The sequence below is a fragment of the Microdochium trichocladiopsis genome (genome assembly GCF_020744255.1).
Source record: "Microdochium trichocladiopsis strain MPI-CAGE-CH-0230 chromosome Unknown B0I36scaffold_9, whole genome shotgun sequence".
NCBI classification, from domain to species: domain Eukaryota; kingdom Fungi; phylum Ascomycota; class Sordariomycetes; order Xylariales; family Microdochiaceae; genus Microdochium; species Microdochium trichocladiopsis.
The window spans coordinates 2,256,662-2,276,204 of NW_025763552.1; the positions used below are offsets into that span (position 1 = coordinate 2,256,662).

The window sequence follows — 19,543 nt, forward strand, 5'->3', positions numbered from 1 at the left end:
GTTTGGAAGTTCTGCACTCGGCTTGACGGCATATTGACTTCTTTCAGGTCCTCGTAAATGCAATATTCTATACCAGATGCCACTGTCGCGCAAAAAATCAAAACAAGTTTCGAGAGGATTCTGCAGCTTGTTTTTACGTGTATGATGCTGTAGAAAAAGGACGAGCTTCTCTGGTGTTGAGGCCGCGATTCCCCCACTACGATCAACCATCAAGTTCAACCCGTAACAAGTCGGCGACCACTGCACACTATTTTTCCATATATTTGTTCTATTGCGCTCACACTTACATTTGAAATAACACAAGAACCACCCGGTCCTCTGAAATCATGGCGGATTTCAGACAAAGTTCAATGGATTCTGCTCCCCCTACTACTGGCCAGTACCAAGGCTCCAAAGCTTTTGCAAATGTTATTCTGCAGCAGAGCGAGTCAATCAATCCTAATACAGGCACTCTCAACTTTTCCAAGTCGCTAGTCCACCTCCGTGGCGTACGAGACAGCATCAACTGTCTCGTCGACATCACCTACAATCCCGGCGCTTTGGGAACTTTCGGCCTCCCTAGAGGATGGGGACTCAAGCTGCCGCACGTGATCCCAGGCGCCAGCGTCACTGCCGGCGGACGGACTTACGCCATTGATCTGCGCTGGGTTGATTCCAAGGGATACATGTCCGGGTTGCGCTACCTCAACGACCATGGCGTCAAGTTCGAGGTCAAGGAGCCCCCGCTTCCCCTGCCATCGAAGAAGGACGGTCTCTTCACATACCGGATTCTCCATGGTGACGGGTCTGTCGATTACTTTGATGCTACCGGCCTGCCTATCGAGCATGATGATGTCTTTGGCAACCGCATCCACTACAAATACATCTCTAGGGGCGGTCCTCAGCAGGCGTTGCTCGACTACATCGAGGATTCCTGGGGCCAGCGTATCCAGTTCAAGTATCAACCCGGCTCGCAGATCATTGTGATTGGCCCTGATCAAGGGACAACCACGATAAACTTGGCCCAGCAGACAGGCGTCCTGTCGATTGAGGATCCTGTCGGATTTGTCACGCGCTTTCACTACGATAAGTCACCTGCCGGCGGCAACGCAATAGTCAAGGAGATCAGATACCCCACCGGCCTAGCAACTCGCTTCTTCTACTCCAACATGGCGTACCTTGACAGCACAGGCGTGGCGCGAGACATGCCTAGTGTTCAGCGTTGTACCCGAGTTGATGCCAACTCAAACATCGTCTTGACACGCACAGATTATCACTTCGGCACGCTTTCCAATGGCAACACGTTCACCGGGGCTAACGTTGGCTGTCGGATTGGAGGTCTCCAAGATAACTTGCTAGACGGCAACACCTTTTATGCGCACTATAAGTCTGTTGTGTCCCATCTCTCCGAATCCCCTACTGATACAGACTTGCTGACGTTGAGCAACAGGTATGATGTGAGGATGATCCAGCTTGACGGAGCAGGGAAACAGCTGGCCGCGACATACTGGTTCAACCACATGCACCTTCCAGTCTCTGAGATTGAGCACAAGATCGACCAGGGCCATTTGCTTGACACGTTCCGTACCGACTACGAGTACAACATCACGTACGACAAGCACAGGCTGTCGCCGAGTTGGTCTAGGCCGGTCAAGAGTACTCGTTCCGCAATCTGAATGCGACCTTTGGCGTCAAGCCAGACTGACAGCCAATGACACGGGCCCTAGTGAGCTATAACGATTACAGCAACATCACATCGACACAGAAGGACATGTATGACCCGTCCGTGGGGCGCTTCGTCCCACAGGCGACTTCTTCTACGCTTTACCAAGAAGTGACATGGAATGGCCACGCCAGCCAGATGCCAATCCAGGTGACTGAGACGGATGCCATTTCAAAATTCGAGCGCTATACTTTCCACACGTTATCAAGCAATGACAAGACGATAACACAGACTGATACCAGATTCAGGGTCGAATCTGCCCAGAACTCAGAGCTCCGCGACTGGAAGATCTCGTCGTACACGTATGATAGCGAGGGGCGAATGACGTCCAAAAAGATTGCCTGGATCACGCCGCCAACCGACGTGGAACGATCAAGGAAGGAGGTCAGAACTGAGATCGACTACGAGTTCCGCGACGGCACGCTCACCGAAACCACCAAAGATCCTTCGGGAGCCAAGACCAAATCAATCTACGGCGTGCGCGTGACCTCAGGTCCATTGATCAGCAGGGTGAAAGCGAAGGGGGCCACCGAAAGTTTCGAGTATGATCTGCTCGGCAGACTACGCAAGCACACCGACTTTCTCGGTCAAGAGACGAACATCCGCAACCCGGACCCGGCCTCTCCCTGTACTCAAAGCCGGACCGACCACTTCGGGTACACGAAGCGAACTACTTTTGACGCGCTCGGGCGCGAGATAAGCGTCATGGACAACGGCGATCCTACCGTCGACGAGTCTACAGCTGCTGGTGGAGAGCCGACGCGCACACTGAGTCAAACTCGGTATGACTGTCTGTCACAGCCGAAGGAGCAGACCGATAACATCGGTCTGGTGACAACGTTCCACGTCGACGCACTCAGACGTCCGCTCGAGACGACTGATCCGGACGGCAACGTCACTTCGTACGAGTATGATGACGCGCAGGGGAAAGTCACGCAGCGTATCAATGGCGACGTTCGCCTAGTCACCTTTACAGATGGCATGTCGCGAGTTAAGCGTCAGGTGCAGTATCCGGACTCGGGGAGTGACGATGCCATCTGCTTGGAGATGGTGACCCATTACGACGGCTCCGACCGCAAGATCCTTGAAGTCGCAGCTCAGATACCTCTGGCGCAGAGACTTGACAACCCAGCGAGCGGACCGCTCAAAAAAATGGAACTGGTCTACGATTTCGATGGCGCGGTTACTTCAAAGACCGAGACTGGCTATAGGGCAGATGGTTCACAGGACGTAGTGCACCGCAGGTACCAGCTCGATCTGTTTGGAAACCGGCAAACGTACGTCAAGACAACGAGCTACGCCGGAGCAAGCGGTCTCGAGAACCATGGGCCGATTCTGGTATATGACGAGTCGAACAGGTTCACAGAACTGCGGAACCAGCTTGGAAATGTCGAGACGCATGAGTACGACGACGACGGCAACCTCATTCTGACTAGGCGCTTCGACAAAACGAGACTCACGTATGAGTACGACGCAGCTGGGCAAGTTGCGAGTTCCTCCTCCCCGTCGGGGACTACGAGGATGGCATACCTCGCGATTGGCAGAGTCTCGCTTGTTCATCGCGACAGGCAGGAGAAAGAGTATGAGTATGCTCTTGACGGGACACTTTTATCAATCAGCAACAACAACAGCAACAACAGCAACGACGGTCCCAACACAACGCAGAAGTACACTCTAGACAAGTTCTCCCGCGTAATAGCCGAGACCGATGCCTTCCACGTGGTTCGGGAGACAGCATTCGACGAGCAAGGCCGCGTTTCGCGTCGCTCCTGCAAGGACGAGGTTTGCACCTCCAAGTACGACGTCGTGAATCACACACGCGGCATTCTCACAGAGGTACACTGGAGCGGAGATAAGCACCACAGCCGCGCGCTGGCTTACGACGGCTTCGGCAGGGTTCGGCGGGAGACTGTCACCGACCATCAAACAGGTACTGTGCTGCTGGACACGATGTTCGTCCGGGATGGCAAGCAGCAGCTCACGCGTGTCGAGTCTCAGTCTGATGTCTCGCCCGAGCTTAACTTCAAGAGGGAGTACACGTACGATGGAATCGGACAGCTGAAGGAGGATGCGGTGACGACGAGGAGCCCCACCAGGTCAGACGAAGAGGCAACAACGAGGACGAAATATGAATATGACGGCAACGCCAATATCGTCGTGGTCAACAAAGATGGGGAGGAGAAGAAAATGCAGTACAATGAGATTGACCAGCGAATTGACGGGACATTCAGATATGACGCCAATGGCCGGTTGCTTGAGGACGGAGAAGGCAGAATATACACCTTCGACGACCAGGACCGTCTGTTGCACGTGAAGCAGACAAACGCGGACTCTGTGGTTGACAGTAAGTTCAGTTACTACCCGGACGACTTGCTGGCCCGCCATGAGAGTCCTGACAAGGGGGTGTCGATGTTCTGGGACGACTCGAAAGCCGTCAATGGCATCGAGACCACGTATCATGCTGCTCAAAACAGCCAGGACGAGGGCAGTGCCGACAGAACATCCCTGCTCCTCGACAGCGAAGGACGGCTAGCAGCAGGGTACTCCGGCTCGGGCCCGCCGACCTATCTCGTCGACCAGAACGGCTCTACGGCGCTGGCCCTGCGCGACAAGCATGCCAGGGCTACGACGTATGAGGCCTACGGTTCTGCCAAGAAGGGCAGCCTGACCGCTTCATCGTCCATACCAGCAGGCCGCTATCCGTCGGAAACTACATTAGCAACAACAACAACATCAGCCGCAGTGGCGGCCTTAGGCTTCCGGCAGGAGTACTCAGACCAGGCCACAGGCCTTGCCTACCTGCGCTCTCGCTTCTACAGCACCGCACACATGAGCTTCGTGTCCATGGACGCAACACTGACCGAGAACCGCTACGCATACTGCGCGGGGGATCCAATCAACCTGGCCGACCCGACCGGCCATTTCTGGTCGACGGTGGTGCGCTGGACCGTGGGCATCGTGGTCGCTGCGGCCGTGACCGCTGTAGCAGGGCCGGTCATCGGCGCCGCGATCGGGAGCGGGACGGCGGCGATCCTGGCCACGGCGGCCCTGAGCGGCGCCGTGAGCAACTTGGCGGCAGGGGCGGCCGCCTCGCTGGTCGAGGGCAACGGCTACTCGCTCGGGCAGGCGGCCGTGGATCTGACAGTCGGCGCGGTGACCGGGCTGGCGACCCAAGGCACGACGCTCCTGACGGCGACGGCGCTGAGCCAGGCCGGGGTCGGTGAGACTGTGTCGGCCGGCGCGTCGTGGGCGGCCGGGCAGCTGGGCGGCGTGGTGGCGGGGACGGCGACGGACAGCGCGCTGACGGGCCGCAGTATCGACTGGGCCAGCGTTGCGGCGAGCGCGGCCACCAGTCTCGCCGTCAGCCGTCCGAGGAGCGGTGCCGGGGGGCTCATAGCTGCAAGCAGGGGTGCATCTCCGCGCTCCAGTATCACTGCCGTCTCCAATGGCAGCCGCGCTGCTTTTGGGGCCCGGATGCTGCAGAATGCAACCTCGAGACTGCCTTTGAAGGGCAGCTTTTCGTCGTCTCCACGGAGCTCATTCGAGTCTTCGGTGTCGAGGGCGTCCACAGCGGACTCTTTCAGCGGTTCCATGGGTGGTTCATCCCCAGCTCAGTCGAACCCGCTTGCGTTCGTGGCGCTGCAGGCCAGGTTCTCGACGTTTTGCAAGCCAGATGCATTGGCCAACTACCGTCCGGACGACAGGGGTCCATTGGGAGGTATGCTTGCTTTGATGGTTGCGACCTAGGTGGAAGGATCCTGAGACACGATACTGCCAAATGTGCATGTATAATGCTGTCCATCAGATATCACTTATTAGCCCCGTTCTTTCACGCCAAAGACCAAAGATCACTATTACACGTGCTATTCTACGTGCCAAACTGCTTTGAGGACAAAGGCTAGTCAGACCAGCTACTAACATGTGTCTGTGACTCTTCAAGGGCTGGGACCTTACGCAGTATCCAGAAGCACTGTTAATTCTACATCCAATGTCCGACTAGGAACCGGCCTTGGCATTTCCCAGAAACCACTCTCGGTTATGTTTATCAAGGAGGTTAATAAGAACTGGTTTACGGAAGCCCCTCCGACTGTCGTAAGGGCCAAAGCGGACGCATGAGACCGATGCTGACGATGGCAATCTTTTCCAAACCCAAATTAAAAGTCATATTCAAGATGTGGGACTACCTCATTGTACAATCAAATGGTCCGATGCCGTAAGCCAAAGCATAACCTGAGCAAAGGTTACCAGCCGCCCGGCCTCAGGGTCCGTAGCCCTGATCGGATTATCCCCTTCTAATGACGCTTGGATTGCTATTAATCATTCATGGGGTACTGTAAGTCCTTGAGGATTAAGTTTCTTGTTTTTTCTCAAGGCGGGTACCCCCTCCTTTGCCAGCGATACTATTGGCTGTCTCTAACCGCCAGGGCGAGTCAAGCAGTAAACCCCTGCCTCCTTTCGGGTCCGTCGTGCCTCCGCCATATCCGTGTGACAGACAACGAAATGGACACAACACTTTGCTAGGCTGCTGCGCATACGCTTACCACATGGCAGGCTCAATTTACGATGTACTTTCCGGGCCTGGCTTGGATCCCCGTTGAGCCTCGCGTTTTCGTATGTCCTGCCTGCCTAATGCAAGTCTCTCACCGCCAGGAACCAGGATGCTCGAGTTACGATCCCCCGGCTGGAAATTTGCGAACCAGGGTCTGCAATTGCTGTGAGGACCGGCTCTGGTGGAGTTCCAGTCTCCTCTCTTCAAGGGTCTGGCTATCGACTATTGGATGCTGAGCACCCAGTATGCGTGTCCTGGGATCTTGCATGGGCTGATGTCAGCGCTAGAGCACGAGAACCCAGACCCTGCATGACCACCCCACGAAGGCCAGAAATCTAGAATACGACCGATGCCACCAAGCCCTGATGGGCCCCGGGTCCGGCAGATCGGGTCTATACATAGGTCTGTGCTGATTCACCACGGTGGCTAACAAACTATTTCCACCGACTTCCAGCACGGCCATCACCATCAGCAAGACTTAGCATGCAGTTCTCCACGTGTAAGGGACTTGTCGCGCTTCTGGGTTTGTCCAGCTCGGTGGCAGCTGCGCCATCCAAGCGTTTCGACCCTGGCAGTGCCACTGATGCCTTCGCCGACTTGCAAAGCCAGGCTCTACAGGCCCTGGGTGTGGCCGACGTCGCCTCGGACACGCTCTCGCCGCCGCAGAAGCGCGGGTCTTGCCACTTGGGCAATGCCTACGTCCGCAAGGACTGGAAGTGGCTGAGTGACCAAGACAAGACGGCTTACATCAACGCCGTGCTCTGCCTTCAGAAGAAGCCCTCCAAGGCAGATCCCAGCTTCGCGCCCGGAGCCCGTACGCGCTACGATGACTTTGTCGCCGTGCACCTCAACCAGACTTTGTCCATCCATGGCACAGGCAACTTCCTCACCTGGCACCGCTACTTCACGTGGGCCTACGAGAACGCCCTCCGTCAGGAGTGCGGCTACAGCGGCTCGCAGCCCTACTGGAACTGGTTTGACGGCTCCGACTTTGCGAACTCGCCCGTGTTCGACGGCAGCGCCACCTCTATGTCCGGTGACGGCGCCTTCGTGGCTCACAACGGCTCCGTCTCGGGCAGCGGCAACATCTACATCCCGTCCGGCAACGGCGGGGGCTGTCTCAAGGACGGCCCTTTCAAGGACATGATCATCAACCTCGGCCCTGTCTCCCCCGGCATGGACGGCATGAAGCCGGGCCCCGACGGGGGGCTGGGCTACAACCCTCGCTGCCTCCTGCGAGACCTGTCCACCTACTCTGTCGACACCACGATGACCCTTAGTAATCTCGCCAACGTCACCGTCGGCTCCGCCTCGCACTCAATACTCGCCTTCCAGAACGAGCTGCAGGGCCGCTTCAGCGACCGCTTTCTTGGCATGCACGCCGCCGGCCACTTCACCATGGGCGGCGAGGCGTCCGACCTCTTCACATCGCCCAACGATCCCGGTAATCCCTCTTTCTTTCCTCCTAACGCCGCCTCCTTCTATAACTGTAAGTTCAGAAAATTAACAAATCTGGCAGTTTTCTTCCTTCACCATTCCATGGTGGACCACCTCTACTTTATCTGGCAGGCCCTGCAACCTCACCAGGCACGCGACATCGCTGGCACCATCACGATCTTGAACAGGCCTCCTTCGCGTGACGCTCTGAAGAGCGATATCCTCAACATGGGCACCCTTGCACCTAGCATCACCATCGACGATGCACTGAGCACCTTTGGCGGTCCGTTCTGCTATTACTACATCTAGGGGATCCATATTTTGGCTTTCGAGGATATCCCGAGGTGCATCCATTAGCTAGCGCACATTAGCAGCAGTGTAATGAATATTCGTATCCTATTTTGGACGCATATGTTATGGTCGCCGCGGTCGTGACCACTGTGGCAGGCCCGGTCATCGGGGCCGCGATCGGAAGCGAACGGCGGCGATCCTAGCCACGGCGGCCCTAACCGGGGCCGGGGGGCTTATGGCTGGAAGCAGAAGGGCATCTCCACGCTCCAGTGTCACTGCCGTGTCCAATGGCAGCTCCGCCGCTCCGGGCGCTCGGATGATCCTGCAGAATGCAACCTCGAGGTTGCCTTAACCCCAGATTCAAAAAGTCACATTCAAGCTGTGGAAACTCCCTCATTGTATAACCAAATGGTCGGATCTCATGAGCCAAGCTTAACGTGAGCAAACGTTACCAGCCGCCTGTCTCAGGATCCGAAGCCCTCGTCTTAGTAGCTCCCTCTGAGGGTTTCTTATTCCTTTCGAGCTGATAGGCCGTTGTGCCACAACGCCCAAGGCCGCCCATAAGCCACATTGTGACGTAGCCACCGGGCTTACATGCATCGCTCCGCGATTGCTTCGTTCATTCCACCACTGGCACACCTCAAGACAGCCGCGCATTTGAATAAGTTATAAGAAACAGGCATTTGCTGGCTGCTCCTGCCGTGTCGCTTCTTATCCGTAAAAGATCACGCGGAACTAGACGACTGACAACCACAGCCATGAAGTGCCTTTTCCAGCTCATCCCTCTCGTCACCGCAGTCTCTGCTGTCAATGTCCTCCTGTTCGCTGGCAGCAACCGCTGTGGTGATGCCAGTTATTTTATCTGCACAAACATCAGCCGTTTTCAGTGTTGCAACAGCATGCTGCCCGTCATCTTCCAGTCTGTTGCGATCCAGGCTGCGCCCGAGGGCGTCAACGCCACGCTGTACGGATCCGAAGATACGCAATGTTCTTTCAAGACCCCGGCACGCCCCGGCCAGACTTGTCTTCCAGGGCGTTGGAATAGTGCTAGCTGGTCTCCCACCACCGCGGTGGCCGAGGCGAGATCCCAGGAGGCGGAATGCCAGGAGCCTGACCATTTTGTTCATGAGAATGGGACCATCTATGATCTGGCCGAAGTGAAGATGGAGGACGTTCTCAGAATGGTAGGTGCTCTGCGTGATCAGACTCCCTTCCTCGTTGGACTGACACACGACTAAGTCCATAAAGACGTCTCTGCTAACGCTGCTTTGTAGATACCACAGTAGGGTGCTGGGCTCCCGTAGTCCCAGTCAAAATAGCTAGTGATGTTCTCCAAACCTCACCCTCTTACCAGCATAGTGGATGGCATCTTGCTCCTGTGGTTTTGGTATTCCTCGGGTCGGTGTACTTATGAAGGACACGGCTTTTGAATCCTCAATGCAAATTCCTGGACAGTAGAGCTTGAGATCAGTGGCAGCGCTAAGTGACAAGTATGAAATGAAAGGTTCCTTTCCACAAAAACGCTCCTAGCCCCTCCTGTGAACTATTAACGCCCGATTCTCTGCAGCCTTGCACACCCCAAATAGACATGACTTTGCACTTCAGGCCCTCTAAAGGATCATGTATCCCCCAGCAAGGCCAGGTCTTAGCACGCATTAGCCAAGAGGGCTCACGGAGCAGACAGGAAATTTGATTTTGGTCGATTCCATTGGGTGCCTGTGTTGCAAGTTCAATGACAAGTTCAACCTTCATTAATGCTCCTCAGTCGATAAGGTTCATTGGGCACAGAAATGAACAGTTGTTCTCATCATGGACAGCCGGTTGATCATTGCTGAATTTGTGAAGCAGTGGTGTTGGCTAAACAGCAGCGGTGGCGCGGAATCCTCCTTCTGGGTTGGGCAGAAACTCAAGGCACTGTGCCTCTTTCATATGACCTACAAGCACAGAAGCTTTTGTCCCAGCACTGAACCAAGGCATCACTCGACGCAGCAGCCGGAGCCACCAAGTCTCCATCGCCTCAAGCCGCGTGACGTATCCAGACAGGCTGACAATCTTGTCCGCGCGGGGCCTTTGCTCTCTCTCATACTTCTGAAACACGTGCTGGAGCTCCACCGTGCTGAGCCGCTGCTTGTCCTTTTTATCTGCAGACTCTGTCTTTCCGGTAAGAGCAGCACGAAGAGAATTGACCAGGGCGACGACTCCTTCGACCGCTAGATTACCACCCAGCCCCGGGTTGATGGTAGCCTTGTGTACCGCATCACCCAACAAAACGACCCTGCCGCTGTTGCTCCACTTGGTGGGCAGCACGCCTTCCTCCAGCGGGACCATCGCCGCCTTGATGCGGGCATCCCACAGGTCGTGAAACGTGTACCCAGGACCGAGGGCGAAACCGCCATACTTGTCGATCGTGGCATGCATATCCTCCTCGCTATATCGCGGAGTGTCTGGGGTCCTTGTGGTGGCCTCGCTCTTGACGAACAGGAACCAGAACACCAGCCCTTGGACCCCGACGGCCGCGATGCCGGAGAAGTTTGGGTAGTACACGTTATGTACCATGGCATCTGGCAGAAAGGGCTTCCCAGCAGCATTGGAGTTGTGGGAAGTCGCAAAGATGCAGTGGTACCTGGCCACGAAGCTCGACAGCAGCTTTTGTGAAGTCGCCAGATCCATGGGCCTGAGCTGCTCGGCCATGTGTGCTCGCACTGCGCTATGCACACCATCTGCACCAATAAGGATGTCACCGCGGATAGTCTCGCCCGAGTCTGTGGTGACGTGGATGCAGTCTTCATGTTCGGCGTAGGAGACGAAGCCCGTGCGAGCACGCACTTTGGTCTTGCCGGCGATCTGGTTGTAGACGCACTGCAGAAGGAATTTGCGCTCCATGAACAGAGTGAGGCCGCCATTTGTCCTTGTCCTGAAATTAGCTCTTCTGAGCTTGGGGATCAGTCTTGGGAAACGTACTGTCGCGATATCTCGCCGAGCACGTCAGAGTTGTCAAACATGGTTCCATGCTGGTCAAAGTGCTCGCGGTCTGTAAGAGGAATCACCCCTGCCTCGATCTCCGGCCAGACACCCAACTGCTCCAGCACGACCTGCACATGTGGGTGCACCGAGATGGACGCGCCGAGATGTGGTGCAATGTCGCGCGCTTCGAGCAGCACGAATTCTATGCTAGCTTTCTCCAAGGCTAGGGCGGTGACCAGGCCTGAATAGCCTCCACCGGCTATGATGACTCGGAAGGGGCGATCAGCCATCGTGCGAGCGAGTCAGGAAATAGTTCCAACTGATGTGTGACAGAGCCGAATGTTGCATACAATGTCGGCGATGAGATCGGAAACCCCTCATCATAATTTAATGAGCGCTCTGTTGGTTATTTGCGCTCAACCAGCATGGAAGAAACGGTCCGGGATCGGGGGCTGAGCCAAGGACAAAGCCATGCGATATGGGGCTGCATGCCTGTCGTTGGTTGTGCGTAGACTGGGGGGCGGCTGTCTTGGCTGGATGTGATTTATGCACGAGCAAGGGGGTGAGAGAGGTCACCTACGTCGTGATGGATGACGAAATGAACATATCGAATGGCATTGTTGCCACATCAGAGGCGGAGAACCAGACCATGGTAGGGTCGTACCGTGAAGGGCTCTCTACATGTACAGCAGGATGTTCCAAACATCTTTGGTGTGCGATTGAAGCGTGCAGTGATATTGAGCTGATATGACGAGAGCCATAAACGGCGCGGCAAGCACTGTTTGCTCGTGCCCATGCCCATTATGCAGGACGCCCTTGTCAAAACTAATGTTTACGCTTGGCATTCAAGGAGCTCACCACCATCTGAGGCATATCACACTTTGTATTCTCCCTTTATTGGCTGAATTTCGTGACGGTCTGGGGATCCTTGGATTTGTTGGTTGCCTCCTGGCCACCGGACCGACGAGCCCCCTTGTCGGGAGCAGGGGTCTCTGTCACCCGACAGAAGCACACATCCGCCAGGATATGTCATGTCCATATCCGGAAATCCATACGTGAAAGCTCGGCCCGATGTCAAACTCTCGGGAGGCTTTTAAGACGCTGGATACCTAGTCTGGACGTGACTCAATAATGCTAGTGAATCATTTGACTTGACAAGTTGAATCATAGCTTTCACTCGAACATGATGGCAGCAAGCACTACTTTGAGTGCCCAGGAGCTGCGCGAGATCACCATTTCTTACGGCACCATCATCGGCACAGGGCTTTTGGCTTTGTTAGTATGCGGCACACGGGTGAGAGTTCATCCTTTCAAACACTACGTCAGCTAAGACTAACAGGAATTTAGCTTTACGTCCGGAAGTACGTCAAGGTCGCTTTCGGAATTGACGACTGGGCCTGCTTGTTGGCTTTGGTGAGCAGAACCGCGGTTAATGGTCCGCAAAAGAAGCGTCTGACTTTCTCGTAGCTTTTGGTTACCACTTTCAACGGTATCGGCATAGCCGTGGTACATTACGGAGCTGGTAAGCGCATGCACAACGTGTCTCAAGAGGACATGGCGCAATGGTTCCTGGTATGTTGTCTTCCTCGCTCAGGGCTGCTCCACAGTCGCTCATATGTCGCAGCTCTATTACGTCTGCGTGTGCATATACCTATCGATCTCCTTCGCTGTCAAGACAAACCTTCTGCTATTCTTGAGGCGAGTCTTTCCCAATGGTAAGTCGCACCTGACCATCTGCACGGCCATCGTCAGACCATTGATAGTGTTGTCGCTAGCATATATCCAACACACCACGCTCGGCATGCTCATTTTCCTGGTGCTCTTCACGATCTCTGGAAGTTTCGCGGCGGCCTTCCAATGCACCCCACCCAAGTACTTCTACAAACTCGAGTTTCTCATGGCGCCAGACCGGGCCGACCACTGCTTTTCGGCGCACACCTCTTACATCATTTTCCTGTATCAGGCCGTGGTGATCTTTATCTGCGATGTCATCATGTTCCTCCTGCCCATCCCTGCTCTGCTCCAGCTCAACCTGAGCGCGTCGAAGCGTTGGGCTCTCGTTCTTGTCTTCGCCAGCGGTGGCGTGGCATGCATTGCGCCTGCACTGCGGTTCAGCAGCTTGAGTTTCCATGGCAAAGAAACCGCTGATACGACATGTAAGTGCCATTTTCTGACCGCCGCATTGGGTCATCTCCGCTAACAACAAAGCACATACGCAGTCGATGCCGCGTCTTCGCTGTACTGGATGGCCATTGAATACAACTTAGGGCTGGTTGCAGGGTCACTGACAAGCTTGCGCCCGCTCTTCGCCAGATACGGGCTTTTCAGGACAGCGGCGGATTCTAATCGTCGCCAGTCACGAGGCGCCAAACGTATGTCTTATAGACTTGATGATAGCCCTGGGAGTAGCTGGGGCCATGGACGGAGTGGGCATGGTCAGGCTGGTGCGGAGAGATATCAGGGCGACAGCGTCCTGGCAACAACAGTCGTGGATCAAACCATAGTTGACCAAAAGAGCATTGAGACATCTCATGCCCATTGAGCACGAGAAATGAGAAGTGCCAAATCCGAGTTCATTAGAAGTTGTCGCAGGTCAAAAGGGAGAAGAGATTAAAGACAAGGACCTTCTCACGACAAGCAAACTTGCTCAAGAGTAGAAACACTATGCTGTTAAGAAATGGCGATAGCGGCAAGGTGGCCCGTTACATGTGTTATTCCAGAAAATCACGACCGAAAGGTCTTCGCATCTCAACCAAAGGAGAAGGCTCTCGTACCTCGAAAGTTGTCGCAATCCATTCATCAAATGATGCGAAGCGCGGGATGCTCCGTAGAGTTGCGAAGGTCGCTTTCAAGTCGCTGACGCCATTGAGGCGCTCGTGAGGCCATCATACCTTCCGGATCCAGCAGCATAGGTGCAGTGCAGGCACTCTCAAGGTGGAGGCCTTGTGTAGGACCTGCTGTAAGCAGATTGCAACACGCCAGATATAAATATGCCGCCGTGCCGGGTGCCGGGTGACGCGGCCTGTGACAGGCCAGGATTGTCGTATGCCGCACGAATCGATGAGTCCTGACGTGACTGTGGGTAGAGATCACGCCTGGAGCAGCGCAGAAACAAGGAAGAGCCGGGGGCATGATTGGGTCCTGTCGGGCAGCAGCCAAACCAGGGGCGACCGCCCACGTCGACGCACGATTCGGGGCTAGACGAGGAGCCATATCAAGTGCGCTGCCGACGCTAGCACCGTAGAGGGAGGCCAATAGTTGTCCAATGGTAGTCATGAGCGGAGCTTCTGGGCGCTGATAGGCCCATCGTGGTTGCCCCCAGCCCGAATCTGCAATCTCGGGCTGGGGTCCTTTGTTCCTTTGCCATTTGCGCGCCCCCACACGGCGCATGGCCTTTATGTGAGGATCGGCAAAGCTTGTCGCAATCAAGCAACTCTTGGCTGCAGGCATCCTAAAGCTTGATTTCCCTGGCAGTGCCAGCCAGCCTGCCAACCTGCCAAAAGCGCAGCAGCGTGGGATCCCCTCAGGGGTTTGCGGTGGGCCTCTATGGGCCTCCATGGCCCAGAGTCGCAGCTCAAGAGCCTGACTGCCGCTTGACTGGCGAGCAGGCGCTGTCTCGAAGGGGAAGGTCGAACACCGAGCCGCGCGTCACGTCACCAGTGGGCAGCCCAACTGCCGGTTTCGTGGGGGAAGCTCAGCAGCACGACAGGCCCTGAAACCACTGCCTGCGCATCTTGCCCGCCCTCCAATGCTATACCCTTAAGCTTCCGGATCAGTGGCAATGTGGAAGCTCTGTAGTCATCGTGGCTTTTTGCGCCGGTGCGGCAGCTGCCTCTTTCTACTGGCGCCGTTACTAGGGGACCTTTCACTCAGAGGTCCTGTTCGCCGCATCAGATGACTCTTCCCATAGGCTGTGGCAAGGCACGTTGCCCAGACCTCCCCGCTTGCCAGCCCCAGGAGATTGCCCAACGGTGCCGTGGTCCTATCACAGGCCGTCTTGGCCATATCTAGGCAGAGCCGGGGTTCAAAGCTTGGCCTTGATTCCCGTCGGCGGTGGCGTTTTGAACAACGGAAACACAGCTTCCTCTTTCGACCAAAACACCAGATCGTCATGCTGGCGATACGTCTGGAACTGTGATCGCCGGGCCAAGTTCATGCTTCGGCCGCCATACTCGCACACAACCTCAGCATCTATATAATCCGCCATCACCGCCCTCCATCTCGCAATCTTATTCTCCCCAGCCATCAGCGCTAAAGCGAGTAGCCTCCTGCAGCCCGAGCTAGAATCCGATCACTTACACTCTTTCTTGACCTCCAACTGCATCCTCCTTCTGGCTATACCGGCTCCCTCAAACTTTAACCAACCATCACGATGCACGCCCTCACCAGCACCCTGGTGGCTGCCGCCATTGTCCAGGGCGGCCTTGCTGCCACTGTGCCTTCCCACGCCCGCCTCGGCCTGGCTGGCACCGCCTCGTTCGTGGCGCCCCGCAAGACGCTCGAGAACTTCAACGGCGCCCTGTCCGTCTACAACGCCCACTTGAAGTTCGGCGCCACTCCTCCCCCGGCTCTCGCCGCGCTCGTCGCCAACATCACCTCCGCTGTCAACCAGCGCCGGTCTACCGGCTCCGTCACCACTTCTCCCATTGACAGCGATGATGATGCGTACGACGCCAACGTGCAGATCGGCACCCCTGCCCAGACCCTGAGCCTCGACTTCGACACGGGCTCTTCGGACCTGTGGGTGTTCAGCAGCGAGACCCCGAGCAGCCAGCGCAACGGCCAGAGCATCTACACGCCGTCCAAGAGCAGCACTGCCTCGAAGCTCAGTGGTGCCACCTGGCAGATCTCGTACGGCGACGGCTCCTCGTCCAGCGGCGATGTCTACAAGGACACCGTCACCATCGGCGGCCTGACCGTCACTGGCCAGGCGGTCGAGTCCGCCAAGAAGGTCTCGTCGAGCTTCACCCAGGAGTCCGCCACGGACGGCCTCGTCGGCCTCGCCTTCAGCAGCATCAACACCGTCAGCCCCACGAAGCAGAAGACCTTCTTCGACAACGCCAAGTCGGCCCTCAACAGCCCCCTCTTCACCGCGGACCTGAAGCACCAGGCTGCCGGCAAGTACAACTTTGGCTACATTGACACGGCCGCCTACACGGGCTCCATCACCTACGTGCCCGTCGACACGTCCGAGGGCTTCTGGGGCTTCACCTCGTCCGGCTACGCCGTCGGCAGCGGCTCCTTCAAGTCGACCAAGACCTCGGGCATCGCCGACACCGGCACCACCCTGCTCTACCTCCCCGACTCGGTCGTCTCGGCCTACTACGGCCAGATCAAGGGCGCCGGCAACGACGACTCGGTCGGCGGTTACACCTTCCCCTGCAGCGCCACCCCTCCCAGCTTCACCTTTGGCGTCGGCTCGGGCCGCATCACCATCCCCGGCAGCTTCATGAACTTTGGCGACGCCGGCGATGGCAGCTGCTTCGGCGGCATCCAGAGCAGCGACTCCATCGGCATCAACATCTACGGTGATGTCGCTCTCAAGGCCGCCTTTGTCGTCTTCAGCGGCACCAGCTCCCCCCAGCTCGGCTGGGCTTCCAAGAGCCTCTAAGCTGCAGGCGGGCCCTTGCGTGTTGCCTGGGTCTAGATCAAAGCTGGCTACAGCTTTGTCTAACGAGCGAGGATTTGAATTGAGGGGATGAGCGGTGGGAAATGGATCGAGATTCGAGATCTAGCCGATGGGGTTGGGCTTGCTTTTTACATTCTTTTGCAGAACGACTGGACTGGGGACTCCGTTCCTGTAGTAGAGCCGGGACGAGATCAGCGATTTTGCTTATCACAAAGGTGGGCGGGGGTGGTTTTCTGCAGTGTCGGCGGGTCGACTTTGTTCTTCTTGCACATATGCCGAGTTGCGAGTGGTGCTCCGTACATAGCTTGATATGTCCTTCGGTATGCTTGAAATGGATGATGATCATATTATTACAACTCGATGCTTGCTCTTGCTTCTGCTCGGTGGGTTCAGTGTGCCATCTGTGCTTTGATTGCCATCAGGCTGCTCTTCTCTTTCTGGATGGGCTCCTCATGGTAGCGAAGTGAAGCTTCGGATATGGTTGATGCGCCTACAGGACTTGTTATAGAGGTGCATCGCGCGATGGCATGACCACTTACCGACTGTCGAAGATTTGCGGTATAAAAAAAGATTCGATTCCCGGTGGACGTCCCATTTTGACGCGAGGGAGCCACGTGCCCTGGGATGTCTACTCCATACAGCCTGCAAGAGGAAATGCCTTGCTCATTGTCTGTCCAGATCATAAATGACATAATTTTGCTATCATCTTCTCACTTTATGAGCACAAAGTGCCGTCGGTGCCTATGCTCTCCATTCCCTTCTCTTAGGTAACAAGCTCCTGTCAAAGTCTCCGCAATACCAGCGATAATCCAGTAGAGCCGAACGGAGCGAAGTCACACGTCACAGCCACCAACACTGAAGAGACCTTACAGCTGCTCCTTGACCGCGGTCTTGCGCTTCTCGGTGTACCGCATCCACCCGAAGCCCGCCATGACAAAGATCCAGTACACGTTGTACGAGATGACGGAGCCGTAGGTCGCCGAGTTCTGCCAGCCCAGGATGGCGTTGAACACGCCCCAGCCGCCGCCGCCGTTGAGGTCTGGGCTGCAGCACTGGTTGTTCGCAAACACGGACATGTCAGTGGACTTCATATCCGCACAATGCCACTCGTGTGTATGTGGTAGGGGAGACGGGGAAAGGGGAAGGGGATATGCAGTAAAAGTGGAGAGAAACTCACGTTGACATGCCACACACTCTTGTCAATATCGTACGAGCCTGGCCCGTCCCCGACTTCAGCGGCATCTCCTCCGACAACCTCGTTCCACTTCTGCGACTCGATGAGCCAGACCGCGCGGGAGAACAGGCCCGCGGCAACGAGGTACAGCAGGCAGCAGGATGCGATGAGGAAGAACTTGAGCGAGGTCGTGGAGCCGCCCCTGTTCGTGGCAAGTCAGTGTCAGCATACAATGTCGGCAGTGGTGACATCGAATTTTGATTGATGCAATGGGTGCTTCCCGTGCATGCAGGGAGTGAAGTTTGGGTAGATCGACCGATTCAATGGGTAAAGAGAAGAGGGACACTTACTTGTACAGCGCGTACCCGACCACACACCCAGCAATCAACCCAATCACCACGGGCAGCGGTACCGAGGTAGCAGGCGCCGAGAATGTAACTCCCGCAATGAACACGACCGCCTCGATGCCCTCGCGCAGCACCGTGATCAAAGGCAGGAAAAACATGGCATACTTCTCGCACAAGAGCTTGAACTTGTCCCAGGCGGATAGCTTCCCCACGGCAGCCGCAGCAGCAGCATCACCACCAGCCACGTCGTCGACGTCCTCGCTGCCGCCGCCGCCGCCCGCGCTCTTTGCACGACGCGAGGACGAGCGGAGGGGCGAGTCGAGGGCCGCGGCCAGCCTGGCGCGCCACTTCTGCTGCATCTTGCCGATGCGCAGGAGGGCGGCACCCATGATGGTGATGATGACGCTGGCGACGAGGCAGAACGCGCCCTCGTAGTAGCCCTCGGAGCCGGACCAGGCGTCCACGCCGACGCGGTAGAAGACGCCGATCACGGCGCCCGCGACGATCAGGCAGATGAGCAGGCCGAGTGCCGTGCCTAGCCAGACCTGTTTGTTGTCGAAGAGAGAGAGGAGAGGATCGTCAGTTGCGTGGTGGTACACAGGCAAGGTGGGACAAGGATGTGTGAGCATTGGCGGTGAGGAGACGTCGCAGGAAAATCAATGCTTAGAGACGAAGGGGGTTAGGTAGCTGGCGGAGATGGGCATACCTGTCTGGTGAGTTTCTTGTAGGTCTTGTGGCTGCCATCGGAGCCGTCGAGGGAGAGCTTGAGGAATGCGAGCAGGACCGACACGATGATGACGGTCTCGAGCGTCTCGCGGAAGACGATGAGGAAGACGGGCACCGAGAAGACGTCTACGGCCATGGCGACGAGCTGATGTCCTGTGTGTACAGTTGGAAGGATGCGCCTCTGGTGGAGATGCAGAATTGACTTGATGGGCGTTGAAAGGAAAGAATGAAAGGAGCAGCAGACGAGCAATTGTCGGATGTCAGGCTCCCAATCGGGGTCTCAGACAGTACACGGCCCAAGACAATGATGCCCTCGAAGGCTGGGCAGCCGATTGTGGTCGTTCAAAGCCACGTCCAGTCGATGGCTCGGTTATCAGATGAGGGGTTCGCCCCCCCTGCTGTCCTTGATCAATCAAATCATATCAGATCATCTCTGATTAAACGGAAAAAGCCACAGGGAAAAAAAAAGGTCGGAAAACCCCTCAGCAGCGGCAAGTGCGGCACACCCACCTCGGGCAGCGAGCAGAGATGCTTTAGTGAGACGCCGGCGCGAAGCCACTGCGGGTGGTGATTGGCACGGTGGCACTGCAGCTGAAGACGCTAGAGTTCAAGCTGTTCAAGACAGGCAGCTAAGGGGGAGGGGCGGGGTCGGACAAGGGCCTGCAAAGCTTAGAGAAGCTTGTGAAGCTTGTTCGGCGCTGGATCCCTGCGCCGGTCTGGGGAC

General features: G+C 56.4%; 8 protein-coding genes across 8 annotated transcripts; 5 read left to right on the forward strand and 3 right to left on the reverse strand.

Moving 5' to 3' along the window:
• Positions 1–326: 326 nt before the first annotated feature.
• B0I36DRAFT_417141 (uncharacterized protein) lies at positions 327–5,604 on the forward strand (the record flags this gene model as incomplete). Its single annotated transcript, XM_046162101.1, has 3 exons — positions 327–1,429; positions 1,726–5,420; positions 5,522–5,604. The coding sequence occupies 3 exons, from the start codon at positions 327–329 to the stop codon at positions 5,602–5,604; spliced, it is 4,881 nt and encodes a 1,626-aa protein (XP_046008650.1).
• Positions 5,605–6,694: 1,090 nt separating this feature from the next.
• B0I36DRAFT_332532 (uncharacterized protein) lies at positions 6,695–8,351 on the forward strand. Its single transcript, XM_046155129.1, has 2 exons — positions 6,695–7,695; positions 7,771–8,351. The coding sequence occupies exons 1-2, from the start codon at positions 6,735–6,737 to the stop codon at positions 7,995–7,997; spliced, it is 1,188 nt and encodes a 395-aa protein (XP_046008651.1). The 5' UTR covers positions 6,695–6,734; the 3' UTR covers positions 7,998–8,351.
• Positions 8,352–8,737: 386 nt separating this feature from the next.
• Positions 8,738–9,265, forward strand: B0I36DRAFT_366998 (uncharacterized protein; the record flags this gene model as incomplete). Its single annotated transcript, XM_046159393.1, has 2 exons — positions 8,738–9,163; positions 9,254–9,265. 2 exons carry the CDS (start codon positions 8,738–8,740, stop codon positions 9,263–9,265), a joined length of 438 nt encoding a protein of 145 aa, XP_046008652.1.
• A 571-nt stretch (positions 9,266–9,836) lies between these two features.
• On the reverse strand, positions 9,837–11,233 carry B0I36DRAFT_376800 (uncharacterized protein; the record flags this gene model as incomplete). Its single annotated transcript, XM_046160495.1, has 2 exons — positions 9,837–10,887; positions 10,941–11,233. The coding sequence occupies 2 exons, from the start codon at positions 11,231–11,233 to the stop codon at positions 9,837–9,839; spliced, it is 1,344 nt and encodes a 447-aa protein (XP_046008653.1).
• An 896-nt stretch (positions 11,234–12,129) lies between these two features.
• Positions 12,130–13,485, forward strand: B0I36DRAFT_250511 (uncharacterized protein; the record flags this gene model as incomplete). The annotated part of the gene is made up of 6 exons (XM_046150546.1): positions 12,130–12,237; positions 12,291–12,356; positions 12,411–12,515; positions 12,568–12,658; positions 12,719–13,099; positions 13,163–13,485. 6 exons carry the CDS (start codon positions 12,130–12,132, stop codon positions 13,483–13,485), a joined length of 1,074 nt encoding a protein of 357 aa, XP_046008654.1.
• A 257-nt stretch (positions 13,486–13,742) lies between these two features.
• On the reverse strand, positions 13,743–14,393 carry B0I36DRAFT_353270 (uncharacterized protein; the record flags this gene model as incomplete). The annotated part of the gene is made up of 1 exon (XM_046157193.1): positions 13,743–14,393. One exon carries the CDS (start codon positions 14,391–14,393, stop codon positions 13,743–13,745), a length of 651 nt encoding a protein of 216 aa, XP_046008655.1.
• An 805-nt stretch (positions 14,394–15,198) lies between these two features.
• Positions 15,199–16,919, forward strand: B0I36DRAFT_332534 (secreted aspartic proteinase precursor). Its single transcript, XM_046155130.1, has one exon. The coding sequence runs from the start codon at positions 15,316–15,318 to the stop codon at positions 16,552–16,554; it is 1,239 nt and encodes a 412-aa protein (XP_046008656.1). The 5' UTR covers positions 15,199–15,315; the 3' UTR covers positions 16,555–16,919.
• Positions 16,920–17,149: 230 nt separating this feature from the next.
• Positions 17,150–19,254, reverse strand: B0I36DRAFT_417150 (iron permease FTR1 family protein). The gene is made up of 4 exons (XM_046162102.1): positions 18,800–19,254; positions 18,097–18,638; positions 17,750–17,948; positions 17,150–17,624 (listed from the first exon to the last, which is right to left on the reverse strand). The coding sequence occupies exons 1-4, from the start codon at positions 18,953–18,955 to the stop codon at positions 17,439–17,441; spliced, it is 1,083 nt and encodes a 360-aa protein (XP_046008657.1). The 5' UTR covers positions 18,956–19,254; the 3' UTR covers positions 17,150–17,438.
• Positions 19,255–19,543: the final 289 nt, after the last annotated feature.